This window comes from Podarcis melisellensis (assembly GCF_964234715.1).
Source record: "Podarcis melisellensis genome assembly, chromosome: 2".
Classification (NCBI taxonomy): Eukaryota; Metazoa; Chordata; class Lepidosauria; order Squamata; family Lacertidae; genus Podarcis; species Podarcis melisellensis.
This window is the reverse complement of record NC_138529.1, coordinates 15,355,344-15,373,211: the sequence shown is the minus strand read 5'-3', so window position 1 is coordinate 15,373,211 and position 17,868 is coordinate 15,355,344. Positions and strand designations below refer to the sequence as shown.

General features: G+C 44.5%; 2 protein-coding genes and 1 long non-coding RNA gene across 9 annotated transcripts in view; all 3 read left to right on the top strand.

Annotated features, from left to right (window-relative positions):
* The window catches only part of LIMA1 (LIM domain and actin binding 1), a 71,660-nt gene extending 68,673 nt beyond the window's left edge, over window positions 1–2,987 (top strand). For all 7 annotated transcript variants that reach the window (XM_081898551.1, XM_081898550.1, XM_081898549.1 and 4 more), the window contains one exon: window positions 653–2,987. In XM_081898551.1, coding sequence (XP_081754677.1) covers window positions 653–1,658 — 1,006 coding nt within the window. In that variant the 3' untranslated portion in view covers window positions 1,659–2,987. The remainder of the gene's footprint in view (window positions 1–652) is intronic.
* LOC309363078 overlaps window positions 1–17,868 on the top strand; it is a 142,956-nt gene that overhangs the window by 71,816 nt on the left and 53,272 nt on the right. The window lies entirely within an intron of this gene.
* Window positions 12,272–17,868, top strand: part of CERS5 (ceramide synthase 5) — a 38,815-nt gene continuing 33,218 nt past the window's right edge. Inside the window, exon 1 of the mRNA XM_081898862.1 lies at window positions 12,272–12,518. Within this exon, the coding sequence (XP_081754988.1) occupies window positions 12,316–12,518 (203 nt within the window). The 5' untranslated portion in view covers window positions 12,272–12,315. The remainder of the gene's footprint in view (window positions 12,519–17,868) is intronic.

Here is a 17,868-nt window from a genome sequence, read left to right as displayed (position 1 = left end):
GATAGGATAGCTGCTTATTTCCTTCACATCTGAAGGGTGGGTGCCACTGCCGAAAAGGTCCTCTATCTGGTTCCCTGTAACCTCACTTCTCACAATGAGGGAACCGCCAGAAGGCCCTCGGCGCTGGATCTCAGTATCCGGCCTGAACGATGGGGGTGGAGACTAAGAGAGCTGAGTGGGGGGTGCTTGTGTAATCTCACTATATACAAGTCGTACAAGTGACAATAAAGTATTTCAGTTCAATATTTCAGTTCAACCAGATGCCTGTGGCAGGTCTGAAAGCAGGAGCTGAGTGCGAGAGCACTCTTCGCACCCGTGGCTCCCAGCAACTTGTACCTGTAGAGCTGCTGAATTAGTACATTCTGAGATGGTTATTATTTCTTCTCTCTCTTTTTTTAAAAATAAATTTTTATTAGATTTTCCACAATAATAACAAAAACCACAAAGCAGAGTGACACACAAAAATGGGGGGGGGGGGAAAGAAAAAATCATCAATAAATGAAAGAAGAAAAACAATAAACAGATAAACAATAACAACAAACTTAATTCTTTACAAATCCAACCTTTTAAACATCTTGGTTGACTTGGTTATTATTTCTTCTCTTGCCAAGATACTGAAGGTGCTAATAATTGTCTTCCCCCCCTTGTACAGCATTGGAACATATGCATCTCTGCATGGGAACGTTTACTGCAAGCCACATTTTAACCAGCTCTTCAAGGCCAAAGGCAACTACGACGAAGGCTTTGGACTTAAGCCACACAAGGAGCTGTGGGCAAGCAAAACAGAGAGCGAAGAATCCCAGGAGAAACCCGCCAGTGTTGGAAACGCTGAGGAAGGCCCCCAAAGTCCCGGCGTGGAAGATGCCCCGATTGCAAAAGTTGGGATTCTGGCAGCCACCATGGAAGCAAAAGCCGCTGGTTTGCTCGAGAAGGAAGAGAGGCCGGCGGAAACCAAGAAGCTGAAGATTGCTTGGCCGCCGCCTCCCGAACAAGGCAGCCAAGGAAGTGTTTTGGAAGAAGGCATCAAGGTGCTGAAGCCCAAGTGGCCCCCGGAAGATGAAACCGCTAAGCCGGATCATCAGGAAGACGTGGACCAAGACCTTAAAAAGCTGCGACGGTCTTCGTCGCTGAAAGAAAGGAGCCGTCCGTTTACAGTCGCTGCCTCATTTAGAACCATATCCGTAAAGAGCAATAGAACTGAAAACGCGTCTCCTCCCAAGGCTGAAAGGAGCACGGTCAGACAAACGGAGGAGCCGGCACCGGAATTGGCGGTGGAAAGCAAGCCAGAGGGAAAGAGCAACGTGGCTGATCCACACCTGGGCGAGGGGGATAAAGAGCTGGATGGGGGGAAAGGAGAAGAAGCGAGTGGCGAAGAGATCTTGGTTGAAAACGGGCAGAGGAGTGGCGACACGGATGAGGAAGAAGAAGAAGAAAATGCGGCAGGAGAGCCAGCCTCACTGGAGAAGGAAGCGCCATTCCATACGCCCCCTAAGCATTCTGTCTTGAATTCAACCGCAGTAAAAGAATTATCCGCTAGCCCAAATCGCAAATCCCAAGACGTTGGGTTTTTTGAAGGTGAAGACCTGGAAGAATTGACTGTGGAAGAGCAGATCAAGCGGAACAGATACTACGGCGAAGAGGAAGAAGACGAGGAATAAATGGGACACTCTTTCACTAAAGAACTTAACTGCGGGGTGCTGGGCCTTAAAATTGGTGTGTTTAGCATTTGGGGTTTTTTTGTTTTCTTCCTAGAGTGGCTTCCCTTGGTGAAAGAGATACCGTGCTGCAGGCTGATGCATAAGGGAACCATAAAAACTTGCTCAGATCCGAATTTTATAGGAAAGCTTGTTGGGAACCTGCGAGAATTTTAACCAAATTTGGGGAAACGGATAGTATGCATAAAATCGTTGTGGGAAAAGCTGCCTCAATTGAGCAAAACAACAACAACAACACAACCCTGTACATTTCTGAATTCTGCTCTGTAACCTGGTCAGCTTAAATGCCACCTTTATTCTCTTCTGCTTCTGGTAGTTTTCAGCCATTTTTTGCAGGATGTCACTATATTCCCCAAAGGCGAGCTTGGCGGAGAATGGGGCTTTCTGAGATACAGGACTATTACCACTTAACTATGTTACTGCAGTGCTTAGGGACCAGTTTCGAAGGGCACTTGGGGAACCGTTTAAATGGCAATGACTGCACTTTAATAATGTATGTGTAAAGGCACAATAGATACATTTTTGAATAGTGAAAACACTGTCTCTTCTAGATAATGACAGTATCTGAAATAAAAGTCAGCAGCATGGTTTTAGGGGGAAGCTGTGTTTACTTGGCAGCCATCAGGAGAGAACTGTCTTTGCATTAGGCTCTTTTTGTATATGACTTGTTGTGCATTAGGGTCCAGGTGAATCTCGAATCAGCTGGCTGGCCAGTGAAAAGAGGATCTGTCTCATATCTGGGCTTAGAAGCACAGCATTTTAATCTACTGGAGCAATGCTAAGGGAAGGATTTTGTAGAGGGCAAAGCTTCTGTCTGCAGGGGATTGCTACTTTCCATTCCATGTTTGTCTTTCCGAATAATGTTTTCTACTTGAAACTTTGCTTCTCCTTTTTTCTGAAAACTCTGTACGTTTTAAGCAATTCTACGTGTACCCAAACTGCCAGGTGTAAGAGTCCACATGAAAGATGCTGCACGCAAAAATCTCCGCGATGACAAAATAGATGAAACAGTGGGAATTTCTTGGGACTGATTCCTAGCATTGTGCTTTTAGTGCTTTTCGACTTGACTGCATGGTATTTTATAAATCATAGTATTTTGAGATGAGGTTAAAAGGGTTTTACCTAAATAGTTTTTAATCTTTTTGTAATGTATTCACTGAGATTAGCTCTAACTATATTTTAGAGTTGTAAAATATTCTGCTTTCTTACCAATCTTGCTAAGTATGAAACATTTTTATTCAATAAAGGCTCTGGTCATTTTTATTGTTGGAAGTTTCTAATCCAGACTTTTCTTTGCCATGAGACGGTCAGGAAGGCGAAAGAAGACTGCTGAGAAGATTTTAGTACCTAGCTTAAAACCAGTGGCGCTGTGGGTTAAACCTCAGCACCTAGGGCTTGCCGATCGTATCGTCGGCGGTTCGAATCCCCGCGGCGGGGTGAGCTCCCGTTGCTCGGTCCCAGCGCCTGCCAACCTAGCAGTTCGAAAGCACCCCCGGGTGCAAGTAGATAAATAGGGACCGTTTACTAGCGGGAAGGTAAATGGTGTTTCCGTGTGCGGCTCTGGCTCGCCAGAGTAGCTTCATCACGCTGGCCACGTGACCCGGAGGTGTCTGCGGACAGCGCTGGCTCCCGGCCTCTAGAGTGAGATGAGTGCACAACCCTAGAGTCTGTCAAGACTGGCCCATACGGGCAGGGGTACCTTTACCTTTTAAAACCAGTAGGTGGCACTGTTGTGCTTGTAATATGGTAAAGAGATAAGATGTCCAGTGTGCTTCTGAGTTTTGTAGAACATGAGATGTACCTGTTCGAAAGGTGTAACGGAAGACAACAGAAATATGAGCAAACATCCATGACCATTTTCGTCTAGTGTGTTTGGTTCCAGTTATTTTGCTAGATGGGGTTTCAAAATTAACAGATATTGTCCCCATTAAAATATTCACAAACAAACACTATCCCTTCTCTAATAGCAACCATACATCAATAACATTTGGGGGGGTATGTGCATTGGGAATGTAAAATTCTAATCACAATGGCTTCAAGTGAGTTAGGGAGGGTTATTTCTACCACACCGAACCTGAGCACATCGTCTGGGTGCTAAATTTGCATTGCCAGAATTGATTTGATAATGAATTGGGGAGGTGTGGTTTGTTTAACAGCAGGGATAACGGCCACTTGTGCCAGATGGCGACAGAAGGAATTAATTCTGGAATGTGACTTGAATGCCAGTTGCTAGAGAAATGTCAAACAACCATGTCGTTTCCTCTGAACTCTCCATCTGAACAGCTCTCGAGCTAATATATAAGGAGGTCACGGGGGTTACCCAGTGATTAAATGCATTTGTGTTTTAAAAATGCATTTGTGTTTAAAAAAAAAACAATGGGAATAAAGCACTGGTACAACAGAGCACTCTGTTAAATGTATGCTTGGTCAGCTGTTTATTGGGGGTGGGGAACGTGCTGCTCCAGCATTAAACAGATTTAGCCTTTTGAGGCACGACGGGAGTTCTTCTGACTTCTCTCTTTATTCTAAATCCAACCCAAGTTACTAAAGTCTTCTATAAAACCCTAAGAATGGGTTGGAATTAAATCCTGGAATTACAGTGCTGGCAACAGGTCAACTCAACACATATTGTACTGCTTCTCACATGGATACCCATTCTTGACCTCATCTGTGCTATGACCAAAGCTAATACCTTTTAACACCCACATAAGTGCAAAAACAGGGACTTTATGTGTGCGCTTACGCACACACACAGTGGTTCCCTCAGCAAAACAAAATGACACATGGAATAATTCTGTTGTGTGCAAAATGCAAGCACCTCAAAGTTCTTCCATTTGATTATGCTAACTAAACATTTTTTTTTTCTAAAGCTTTTTATATGCCGCAGCTGGCTCTTGGTTCATGCCACAACTTAAGAAGGATGTTGACAAGCTGGAATGTGTGCAGAGGAGGGCAACCAAGACGATCAAGGGTCTGGAAACTAAGCTATAAGAGCAGGCATAAGCAAACTCGGCCCTCCAGATGTTTTGGGACTACAACTCCCATCATCCCTGACCACTGGTCCTGTTAGCTAGGGATGATGGGAGTCGTAGTCCCAAAACATCTGGAGGGCCGAGTTTGCCTATGCCTGTATAAGAGGAACGGTTGAAGGAGCTTATTTAGCCTGGAAGAGAGGAGACTGAGAGGAGCTATGATTTTGTTGTCGCTTAGTCGTGTCCGACTCTTCAAGACCCCATGGACCAGAGCACGCCAGGCACTCCTGTCTTCCACTGCCTCCCGCAGTTTGGTCAAACTCATGCTGGTAGCTTTGAGAACAGTATCCAACCACCTCGTCCTCTGTCGTCCCCTTCTCCTTGTGCCCTCTATCTTTCCCAACATCAGGGTCTTTTCCAGGGAGTCTTCTCTTCTCACGAGGTGGCCAAAGTACTGGAGCCTCAGCTTCAGGATCTATCCTTCCAGTGAGCACTCAGGACTGATTTTCTTCAGAATGGATAGGTTTGATCTTCTTGCAGTCCACGGGACTCTCAAGAGTCTCCTCCAGCACCATAACTCAAAAGCATCCATTCTTCAGCGACTGGACTTCTTTATGGTCCAGCTCTCACTTCCATACATCACTACTGGGAAGACCCATAGCTTTAACTATACGGACCTTTGTTGGCAAGGTGATGTCTCTGCTTTTTAAGATGCTGTCTAGGTTTGTCATTGCTTTTCTCCCAAGAGGAGCTATGATACCCATCTTCAAATATCTAAGGGCTGTCACCTGAAAGATGGAGCAGCTTGTGGTCTCCTGCTCTGGAGAGTAGGAGTGAAACCAAGCCATAAGAAAGGAAATTCTGACTAAACATCAGGAAAAACCTTCTGACAGCAAGAGCTGTTTGAGAGTGGAATGGTCTCCCTCGGGAGGTTGTGGACTCTCCTTCCTTGGACGTTTTCAAGCAGAGGTTGGATGGCCATCTGTCATGGCTGCGATAGTTGAGATTCCTGCACTGCTGAGGGTTGAACTAGAGGTCTCTTCCAACTCTGATTCTATTTCCTCTTAAAAGATTCCACTTGCTGAATTTCCTCTTGAATCATGGAAATTCTACTTTTAAACACCTGGCACTATGCTTAGATGTGACATTAAGTTATAGTTTAGTTGTGGGCCTGTTGTACATGCAAACTAGATGAACTCTTCTGGACAACATATCAGCTTTTAAAAAGGGCTTCTTCCAAGCCTAATTTCAGGAGTGGGATTGGGATTCTGTGGGCACCAAGGTAAGCCTTTGCAGCCACATGCAAATGCCATGTTGACAGGAGTTAGCATTATGAGAATGAACTTTGCTGTTCCTGGACTCATATTCGCCTTGCCTGTTTTCTTCCTGCGCCACTGTGAGGAGTTGGGAAACTTTGGCTTCCACTCTGGAATAGCTACAGCTTTCGGTGTCGTCCAAGCTCAGGCAAAACTGTTCATTATGACAATAGTTAGTGGAAACGAGCCCATTTCAAACCATAGTTTAAGAGATTTATTGGTCTCTGTGCTGAAAAGCCAGACCCGTAGGATATTTGACCTAGTTGCAGTTCTGTCAAAAAAAAGGGGGGGGGAAGGAATTGACTCAATTCAATATGGTTGACAATTGTCAAGCACAATTCAGAACAGTATCTATGGTTCATAAACTTGGATTAAAAGATGGAGTTGAATTTTAAATGGTAGTTGCATTTCACTTCTTTTGCAGTGTTCATCCATGCAATGGTACCTTGGGTTACATACGCTTCAGGTTACATACTCCGCTAACCCAGAAATAGTACCTCGGGTTAAGAACTTTGCTTCAGGATGAGAACAGAAATCGTGCTCCAGCAGCATGGCAGCAGTGGGAGGCCCCATTAGCTAAAGTGGTGCTTCAGGTTAAGAACAGTTTCAGGTTAAGAACGGACCTCCGGAACGAATTAAGTACATAACCTGAGGTACCACTGTACTGTTGAAATGTGGAAGGTTGGGTGTGATTATTTTTATCATGTTTTTGAGAAATTTGGTTTTTTGTAGAATACATGGCCTTCGGCAAAATACAGTAATAAATATTTGGGATTATTATTATTATTATTATTAATTGAATTTATATACCACCCTATACCCAGGAGTCTGAGTGGTTCACATAATAAGATCAAGATATAAAACCACAAAATACCTAATAAAAATAAAAACAACAACTCAATAGGCCCTATTTTAAAAGGGCATAGGACATAAATCGGATCAACCAAAGGCCTGGTTAAAAAGGAACATTTTTGCCTGGCGCTTAAAGGTGTATAATGAAGGCTCCAGGCAAACATCCCTGGGGAGAGCATTCCACAGATGGGGAGCCACTGCAGAGAAGGCCCCGTTCTCATGTTGCCACTCTCTGGACCTCTTGAGGGTTATGAAGCTGGCATATTTTCACCAGCCATAATTAACAAATTTTAGGTTTTGGATGACATGCTAAACTGCTGCTAACCTTGAATGGAACCTTCCAGTCTTGCAGCTGGGCCGAAAAATGGCAGAATGGATGAGCCCAGAGTTTGACTAGGTACACCCTCATAATGCTAAACCGTGGTTTAGCATGATGTCTGCACACTGTAACTCCATAATCCTTCCATGAGCCCCATAAGGTAGGCAGTACTATGTAGTGGGGTTGGAAGCCAATAGAGTAGTTTGCCAAAGGCTACTTGCTGAGTTCACGGCCGAGTTTAGATTTGAACTGGGGACTCCTTAGTTTGCTGCTCAGCCTTTGTAACTACTCTAGGGCTCAGTCGAAAATTCATCAAGACTTCAAATGTTGCTGCTGGAAAAACAGAAATTGGTGTTGAGCCAACCTGGGAGGCTCCTTCACATAGATTGCGTTAACAGAAACTGGGGTATGTAATTCCCGATTGCTACTCCTAGATGTAGGAGGATGTTAATCTAAACAGTTGAAGCAAACAACCACAAGAAGAAGCTGCCACTGTATGTTAGCAGCATACCTGTGGCTACTGCAAAACGTTGCCCTATGCTGCATGACCGAGTTGGCGGAGAGTAAAAATTCTACCAGGTTAAAAGCAGTCATCTTGGATGTGTGGGAAAAGGCTGGGCCTGTTGTCACCTTGATGGCATTTTCTATTTCTGTTCTGGTTCCTCTTCCTGATTTGGAATGCAGCATTTATATGATGGAATGTAGCGCAATGGATCACTTTAAATTTCCATTCTGACTCTCTTGACACTTTTAAGAGTGGACCTCTTCCTATGCATAGTGGGGCGGGGAGAAAACAAAATGGCATGTGGTATCCTTGCTCCCATTCACTATACCGGAGGTTTTCAACTTTTTTGACGAACTACAGTGGTACCTCGGGTTACAGATGCTTCAGGTTACAGACGTTTCAGGTTACAGACTCTGCTAACCCAGAAATAGTACCTCGGGTTAAGAACTTTGCTTCAGGATGGGAACAGAAATCGTGCGGCAGCGGCGTGAGGCCCCATTAGCTAAAGTGTTGCTTCAAGTTAAGAACAGTTTCAGGTTAAGAACGGAGCTCCAGAACGAATTAAATTCTTAACCCGAGCTATCGCTGTACATTCTTTCCGAGGCACCCCTGTGGGGATCACGAGCCCAGTTATGTCACCCCTTGCCTGCAGAGCTGGCAGCCTCTCACCCTTTCTCAAACAACTTCCCTTGTGGAGTATTCCCTCAGCCTCCTCTCCTCTTCCATCTCCTTGGGAGTCTGCCACCCCCCCCCCGGTCTCTGAGCTGCCCCACGCTGCCCCAAAGAAAAGTGCCTCCTCATATTGTCCCACAGGGGCCTGGGAAGAGGATGCCCCCAGGCTAAGTGGCCCAACAGAGCCTGGCCAAAGGTGAAATTAAGGCCAGCACCTTATCTTGGGTGGCAGCAGCGGGCGCTGCTGGGCCTGCACAGAGGAAAAGCTCACCTGGGCATTCATCGCTGGGCACTCGGCTCCCAGGCAGGCCTTGCACACAGCAAGCACAAGAAAGGTGCCTGCCTGGCTTCCCAGTTGTCCATCCATTCCCAACAGACTGGCAGACTGGCTGGCTAGGCTTCCTTGCCCATTTGCTTGCTTACTCCAAGGTTCCTGGCAACCAGCACCCCCTGGCCAGCCCCAGAGGCACCATTCGCCTGCGGAGCTTGTAGCCAGGGCTGCTGCAACAAACAGCTGTGCATGCCTTTCGGAAGCAGAGACAAAAGAGGGCATCAGAGCAGGGAGGGAAGGAAAGAGGGACAGAGGCCAGTGTTGCCCACGGCACCCCTGACCATCATTCAAGGCACCCCAGGGTGCCATGGCACATTGGTTGAAAACTATATGTTCAGCTGAATAGTTCAGCTAGCACACAGACAACTCCGCACAGAGTCGTAACCAGAAACCCTTGTTTCCCAGGGTTTTGAGTGCTGCTTAGCAATTGTGGTTAAAATCATTTGATTTCAGCTGCTAGGTCACTGCCTGATCTAAAGTGGGTCAGAGCTGAAGCGCTACCACCATACAAATATGTTTTTTATAAATAAGATCTGGGACCCCAAATGCACATGCAAGGTTAATGCTGGGTCCTGGGTCTAAAAAGGTTGAAAGCTGCAAGTTCAAATAAGGCCCTGCTGGTCTTTTTCACTTTAACGTTAATACTTTCCCACTCCCTTTCTTCTTTTTAAACAAGTAGCTCTTGGATTTTAAACAAATACAGATACAAGAACTATTAAATATTTACCCAGTAGTACATTCAGTGCTGTTTGTTCTATCCGTTGACTTTAGCCATAAGCTTACACATTCAGTGTTCAAACCTATTACTTAACATAACCTCTCCACTAAAAAGATGGAGTGGTTGGTATAACAAGGTCTTGATTTTGGCCATTAACAAAGTTAAAGGTAGCTCTGGGGAATATTGCAATTAATTGTCTGAAACTGGTATGACTGTCATACCACATGCCACTCTGGCTCATATAGGGAGGAGCAGTACGGAGTAGGGCTGGACAATTTCAGACATTGCGATCTATCAGTACATCACGATATTTAGCTGCTGGTATATCACAACGTTGAAAACCAGGTATCGCTCCGTCCTAGTTAAAGTGGTCCATGTTTCTTTTTGTTCTTTTTGTCCTCTTGTGTCTGGTGAGACGCTCAGACGTTGCTACATCCCAGATATTATTCTCCCATGGCCTTCCAGTGTTTTTCAGTTAGGTTCTTCCATGTTGAGCAGCCATTAACTGTGCTGCAGATAATAAAGACGCCTGCTAATTATCTGTGGTGCAAGGTGGAGCCCAAGACTATGTCGAAAAATAGGGCTTGTCGTACTTGCTGTGGAAGCTGCTTTCCCTGTGGGAAGTGGGTGGGTCAGATCGCAAAATGCTTTCCCAATCCGTGAACTGCTGTGTGTCTGGAAGCCACCTACTCCAGGGCACAGTTGGTGCAATAATTCGCAAACGGAAGAAACACAAAATAACTGTCAACCTCCTTCGGTCTGGGGCTCCATGCCAGATTGCATCATGTGGAGTTGCAATGATCATGAAGCAACCCAGAACTATACGAGGGAACTTGTCAATGATCTCAGGGCAGCTGGGACCATAGTCAAAACAGTTGGTAACACACTACGCTGTGAAGAACTGAGATCTTGCAGAGCCTGCAAGGTCCCCTTGCTCAAGACAGCACATGTACAGGCCCGTCTGCAGTTTGCCAATGCACATCTGAAAGACCCAGAGGAGAACTGGGTGAACGAGTTGTGGTCAGATGAGACCAAAATTGAGCTCTTTGGCATCAACTCAACTCGCCGTGTTTGGAGGAGGAGGAAGGCTGCCTACGACCCCAAGAACACCATCCCCGCCATCAAACATGGAGGGGGACATATTATGCTTTGGGGGTGTTTTTCTGCTAAAGGGACAGGACACCTTCACCGCATTGAAGGGACGATGGACAGAACCATAAACCTTGGGTGAGCACCTCCTTCCCTCAGCCAGGGCATTGAAAATGGGTCAAGGCTGGGTAATCCAGCATGACAATGACCCAAAGCACACAGCCAAGGCAACAAAGGGGTGGCTCAAGAAGAAGTACATTAAGGTCCTGGAGTGGCCTAGCCAGTCTCCAGACCTTAATCCCATAGAAAATCTGTGGAGGGAGCTGAAGGTTCGAGTAGTTACACATCGGCCTCTAAATCTTACTGACTTGGAGAGGATCTGCAAAGAGGAGTGGGACAAAATACCTCCTGAGATGTGTGCAAACCTGGTGGCCACCTACAAGAAACGTCTGACCTCTCTAATTGCCAACAAGGGTTTTTGCCACCAAGTACTAAGCCATCTTTTGCAAAGGGATCAAATACTTATTTCACTCATTATAATGCACATCAATCTCTGGCTTTTGTCTTCTGGGTTTCTGGGGTTTTTCCTGTTGTTATTCTGTCTCTCACAGCAACAATAAACCTACCATTAAAATTATGGACTGGTCATTTCTTCATCAGAGGGCAAATGGGGATCAAATACTTCCCCCCCCTCACTGTATGTTGAGAAAGTACTGCATTGCCATCAGTTGCATAATAATAATAATAGTAATATTTATACCCCACCCATCTGGCTGGGTTGCCCCAGCCACTCTTATAAAGCTGCACCGTCATTTTAGAGTGATGAAAAACCTTTTACTAAGCACATAATTGATTTTTAAAAGTATTTTATTTATAAAAAGGGCAGGGGTCTAAATAGCCAGGTTTAAATAGACAGCTGCTGCACCTGTTGAATTCCTGGTAACAACACACACAACTTAACAGGCTGTTTTTAACTATGTAACTTCCATTTCAAACACAATTCAACAAACAATATCTCACAAAGTGTAATTCCATAGACCAACGCATCATGCAAACAGAACATATCAAGAGAAATTAAAGTCCAATGGACGGTAAGGATGTAAAAGTCCATTCGGTTCCTAAATTGGCATATTGGCAATAATAACCACAATATGGTATGCTTATCGCTGCTTTGAGGATTCCAACGTTCCTTGTATGTAGATATCGGATGAGACGGAAAACTTGAAGGTATGGCACAAGGATTCCGGGATAATAACCGTGTTTCGCCCAAACCGGGCTTCGTCAGCCGTACTGCATATTCTTGTATGACGGAAACAAGAAACAAAATTAATTCAGTTGCGGCAGCCTGGTGCTCATCTCCAGTACATAACTGAGGGAAATTATTATTATTATTAATTATTATTATTATTATTAATAAAAAGGGGGGGCTAAATAGCTTTAAACAGCCAGCTGCTGCACCTGTTGAATTTCTTCCTAGACATCCTGGGGCAAATCTCCTTTTCCCTTTCGGCGCGCGTGGGCGCGCCACCGCAACATTTCCCTTTCTTAATAGAAGAGACGGAATGAAAAGAGAAAGTGCGCGCGGGGGCGGAGGGAAGAGAGAAACCTGCGGAAGAGCGCATGCGCCTCGTTCCCTCCCGCTCCCTCCGGCGGCGAAGTTAGGGCGTGGCGCGGCTTTTGACGGACGGGCGTTCCCTTCCCGCTAGATGGGCGGGGATTCCGGCCGGCACCGCCCCCTCCCTTCTCTTCTTGGCGGCTGCTGCTGAGGGGAAGAAGTGTCAGTCCGGTCAGGCGGCGAGGGAGAGGGCGGCGGCGGCGGCGGGAAGATGGCGGCAGCGGCGACGGCGGCGGCAGCGTGGCTGTGGAGCGGGCTGTGGAACGAGCGCTTCTGGTTCCCCGCCAACGTGAGCTGGGCCGACCTGGAGCGCCAGGAGCCCGGCGTCGGGGAGGTGTACCCGCTCCCCCGCCACGTTTGGGCCGCTTTCCCCGGGGCGCTGGGCCTCTTCGCGCTGAGGCAGCTCTTCGAGAGGTGGGAGAGCGGCGAAGCGGGGGACGGGGTGGCGGGGACGGAGGGAGCCGGCGGGGGGAAAGCGGCGCACCCTTCCGCCCGCCTGCCTGACGGGCCGAGGCGAATGGGATGGGTGGGTCCGAGAGGGACGAGGTAGCGTCGCCCTCGCTGCCGCTTCCTCAGTCGGCCTCGGGGAGGGGGTCAGAGGAGGGAAGACCCGTTTTCTCGCGCCACGTTGGGCCGCCGTTTTATTTCACCATAATAAAACCTTCAGAGGAACTCCGTAGCCAGACTGCACTCTTTATAAAGATGGGGAATACTCAGGGGAAATGATTTCCAGGAGATATAATAATAATAATTTATTATTTATACCCCGCCCATCTGGCTGGGTCCCCCCAGCCACTTTGGGCGGCTTCCAACAAAACACTAAAATACAATAACCTATTAAACATTTAAAGCTTCCCTAAACAGGGCTGCCTTTAGATGTCATCTAAAAGTTTGGTAGTTGTTTTCTCTTGGACAACTGGTGGGAGGGCGTTTCTCAAGGCAGGAGCCACTACCAAGAAGGCCCTCTGCCTGGTTCCCTGTAACTTGGCTTCTCGCAGCGAGGGAACCGCCAGAAGGCCCTTGGAGCTGGAACCCCGTGTCAGGGCAGAAAGATGGAGGTGGAGACGCTCCTTCAGGTATACTGGACCGAGGGGTTAAATGCCAGTGGTTCTCAAACTTTTTTTGGCCATGCCCCACCTAAGCATCTCTAAAATTCTGATGCTCCCCCCACCGACATAATAATTCTTAATTGTTCAAATAGTGAACTCCTGTTCACATGGAGGAAGCCTTAAAAGTCATTGACTTGGTCTAACTGTTCTTGAATTGCCCCCCTTAAAAATCAAATGGCCCCCTTGTGGGGCGTTTGCCCCATGTTGGGACCCACGGGGTTAAACCATTGCAAGAGTTGTTGAAATTTTGGGAGGTTGGATAGTTGCAGTGGAATGGTCTCGGTGGTGGGGTGCACCTTTTTATTTTTACTTATTTATGATAATTACTTTGGCAAGAAAGGAGTGTGTGTGTGTGTGTGTGTGTGTGTGTATATATATATATATATATATATATATATATATATATATATATATATATATATAAAAGCAGCTGCAATTAGAATAAGATCTATTATTGCATCAACTTTACATTTTTAATAATTTTATTTAGTTTTTAGAAATTTACAATCACTTATCCAACAATCAACATAAAAAGAGAATTCCAAAAAAATATCCTGAACTTCCCTCCTCCCCTTTGTGGGTCCATTATAAGGATTAACTTTCCCATATGGCTCAGCTTTTTGTTTTTTTTAAGTGTGACTTTGGGGCGTGCCCTAGAAGCATCTTCCAAAAAAGTGTTTCATACCAGAGGCTGTAATAAAGAAGATAAGACAATTGTGATCTATTCACCACCCCTATAATAAATTTCCAAACTGCCCTTTGTCATAAATGACCTCCAGGCAGCATTAGTTGCCAAAATAGAATGCTTAGTTGCCATTTTGGGGCAAGACAGCTCTAAAGTTTTCTTTTTTATGGAGTGGCTGTGATGGATTATCAGTTAAACATCTGGCAAGTTCAGATGACAACCTTGAGCTACGTTATGAACTTTGAGACCTTAAAGAAGAATAATCACTTGATCCAGGGACGGTTCACATATATATTGGCCCATTCCTACCTGTTTTTTCTTAATGGTGACACAGAATGTAAGAGGATTTACAACTGAGCAGCACAGTTGGGTGGGGTAAGCGAAGACAAGCTACAACATTTAACTATAATGTTATTCACTGCTCCTGCAAGGCTGCACAGAAAAAGCATTTTGGTTCCTGAAATTCATTTGGATTGTGCAGATAAAATAGAACTGATAGAATTCTACAGGATGTGGTGTTACGTGTTCAAAAAAAGCCAAGATCCAAGGATCCCCAGGCATGCACCTAAGCAATTATGTGGGCTTCTACAATTTCCTCTTCCAGCTGTAAGTTGTCAGGCTTCAACAAATCCTGTTCAGGGAGAATCCTTTTAGGACCAGTTAGAGTGACATGGAGGAGGAAGCATGGTACTTTGGATCTGTCACCATGTTTAAAAAATAAAACAAGTTATTTAGTTAAATATTCATTATTACATTCACTCCCTATGGACTTACTCTGCACGCATAATAGTTGATGACATCAATCTGCATAATATATGTCTGAATAAGTTCAAAATAACTGAGGCAGTTATTGTTTTAGTTAATATATGAATTAGTATTGAACAGGATGAGAGAAGAAATACCGCTAAATGTTTAGGTTCAGTTCAGCATTAGGGTTAGGTCTCAGCTATGCCAGTTTCAAAATGAAATTTTACCATGCACTTCAGGGAGAGTCTGCTGCTGCTGTGCTACTATGTGTGTCAGTGGCTCGGCCGCAAAAGACTCCATTCTTTTCCTGAAGCACTGTGGCACAAGCCAGGTGATTCACACCACAGCATGGCAGCAAAAAAATCCGCTGCTGTGTGGCAGCCAGCCAGATAGTGGAGATGTCAGTCATCATCCTGGTGCCCATATACAGTATCTTCACTTGGTTCCAAGTAGCTCACAGCTCAACGTGCCTGTTGAGTTTTGATCTTTGCTTCCAGGTAGTTTATACATAAACAATTATTAAAGCTATAAAAACTATAAAACTCAAAAATGCATTAAACTCAGTACCCGTTTGACTTTGTTTTTTGTTTGATTTCCCTATAAAATAGCATTTTTGTAGCAAGAGAAAAACCTGTATTCATGAATTTGGCTCTAGAATCAAAATCTCAGTAGACTTCAAATCTATGTACAGAAGATAAATTGAAAAGTGGAATATCAGGAGCATTTTTTGAAAATATTGGGGAAAAACTGCTCAGGAATGTTGCGGCTGGCCATACAAAGCAGTTTGGGTCATACAACCCTTTTTGAAAGGACTAGTACAGTTCTTGCAGTGGGGGCTGCTGCTGTCACTTCCAAAGCTCTGGCTGGCTTCCAGCAGCTAGGGCAGGTGGTAAGATGGTGGGATTTCTGTTGTCCCTTGTTCTCCTTTTTTTTCTTTGCAGTCAATGAGAATAAATTAACTATACCAGCTTTAGGGCTGATGTAGTTAGGTGCTCTGTTGGGAGCAGGATGGGAGAACAAAGGGGGCTTAGCATCCTGCAAATCACCAACCACCCCTGATGCACTCCTTTTCATTTCCTACCCTCCTCTCCCCTCCCCTGACAGGCAGAACATCTAACCTTATGGAGCATCTCACTTGTGAAATTTGGGCAACACAATACAGCCTTTTTCTGTGTAGAAGGCTTTTGACCCCTCCCATGTTCATACATAATTTTCTGATTTATCCATTAAAATTTCACTATGCCTGTTTTCTTATCCTCATGTCCTGGAATGAACACTCCATGAATTATGTGCTTCAATTTAACATTGGGAGTCTGGGACTGATGACTCACAATTTGAGCCACAGATTTCTTAAACCATTGTTTTTTTTCTTCCTTTCCTGTCTGTGGTGCCTCACTTTAGAGGAAATGCATTCACATTTTCGGCATATCATAGCAGCACCCTGGTTTATCATATGCATATCTCTCTCTTTTTTAGGCGCTAGGAGAGAGTGTAGTCTATTGTTCCTATGTGTTCGTCTGTTTCCTCTCAGTTTTGCCAATGAAACTCAGAGATAAGTGAAACTCTGAGAGAATGACAGGAGATCAGCTTTAGCTTTTGCAGAATGGCTTAGTATTCTGACCTACAAAGGATCGCCTCATTTTTTTACTGAAACCTTTAGAAAGGCCTCGAATGCACAAATGAATTTAATAAGTGCTGTGGAATACTGCAGGTAGTGTAGTTGTTTTTCATGTGTCCATGTCAGGCCATTTGGAACTGTGATAGGCCTGACAGACTGCCTTCCCTAAGCTTCCCTCCCTAAGCCTAACTGGGAGGGGTTTACTTTTTCTATTTATATTTAGATCCTGTCATATTTATTCCTTTCTTCATTTTACATACTCTCAATCACTCAACAGCAATAAACATAAAATGCAAATAGAGGTTACAATCACATATATGAGCATTAATTAAGAAGTCTAGATATAGGCATTCCGTGTTGGTGGCTCTCCCTTCTTGTCTTTCTTGTTAATGTAGGTGGTGAAATAACACAAGACTGGTCCAAGCAACTCCCCATTTACATGGGAGGCGCCATGTGGGTCAGTGGGATGCACTTACGGTAAGCCTGTCCCACCCCCTTGCGGTGCTGAAAATTGTCTGTGTGTGCTGCTCACACACAGATGAGTTGTCTGAACATATTGCATCTGATTTTAGATTTATTTTCTGCCCTTCCCTATAGAACAGGATGTCCCAAAACAAGTTGTCTTAAGTAACTCATAAACATCATAGGAGCATCTTGTTGCTGTAAGACATTGAACTGGATCAGTGTCGATGTCAGTGGGGAGGCTTTGACTCCCTTTCTTTCTTTTTTTAAAAGTAATATTTATTAAAGATTTAAGGATTACAGAAAGAAAAAAGAAAAAACAAAGTTAAACAAAACAACAATACATTACAATAAAGAAAAAAAACAGAAAACACTACTTATCTAAACAAAACAAAACAAAAACAGAAACAGAAACAATTAAAAACACATCAAGTATTCCCATAACTTCTCTTTCATTTACTTGTTTCATTGACCTCCTCACACCTCCTTTTTTTGTATTCTAGTTCAATTAGCTATTTCAGCAAACCCTTTCCATCTTTCTCAGTTTTTGTCCTATAATTTGTCTTGACACAATCTAACCTTACTTTTCCCCCTTTAGCCGATTAACAATCTATTTTTACTTAATTCTTTATAACATTTCTGCTAAAGCCATATAACTTCATTCCAACATCCTTCTAACATTCATTAATTTTACAATGTTTCTGTAAATAATCTTTAAATTTCTTCCAATCTTCCACCGACTCTTCTCCCTGGTCTCGGATTCTGCCAGTCATTTCCGCCATTTCCATGTAGTCCATCAACTTCATCTGCCATTCTTCCCGGGTGGGTAGATCTTGTGTCTTCCAGTGCTTTGCAGTAAGTATTCTTGCTGCTGTTGTAGCATACATAAAGAAAGTTCTATCCTTCTTTGGCACCAATTGGCCGACCATGCCCAGGAGAAAGGCCTCTGGTTTCTTCAGAAAGGTATATTTAAATACCTTTTTCATTTCATTATAGATCATCTCCCAGAAAGTCTTAATCCTTGGGCATGTCCACCAAAGGTGTAAGAATGTACCTTCAGTCTCATTCCATTTACAACAATTATTATTGGGCAAATAGTAATTTTTCGCAAGCTTGACTGGTGTCATGTACCACCTGTAGATC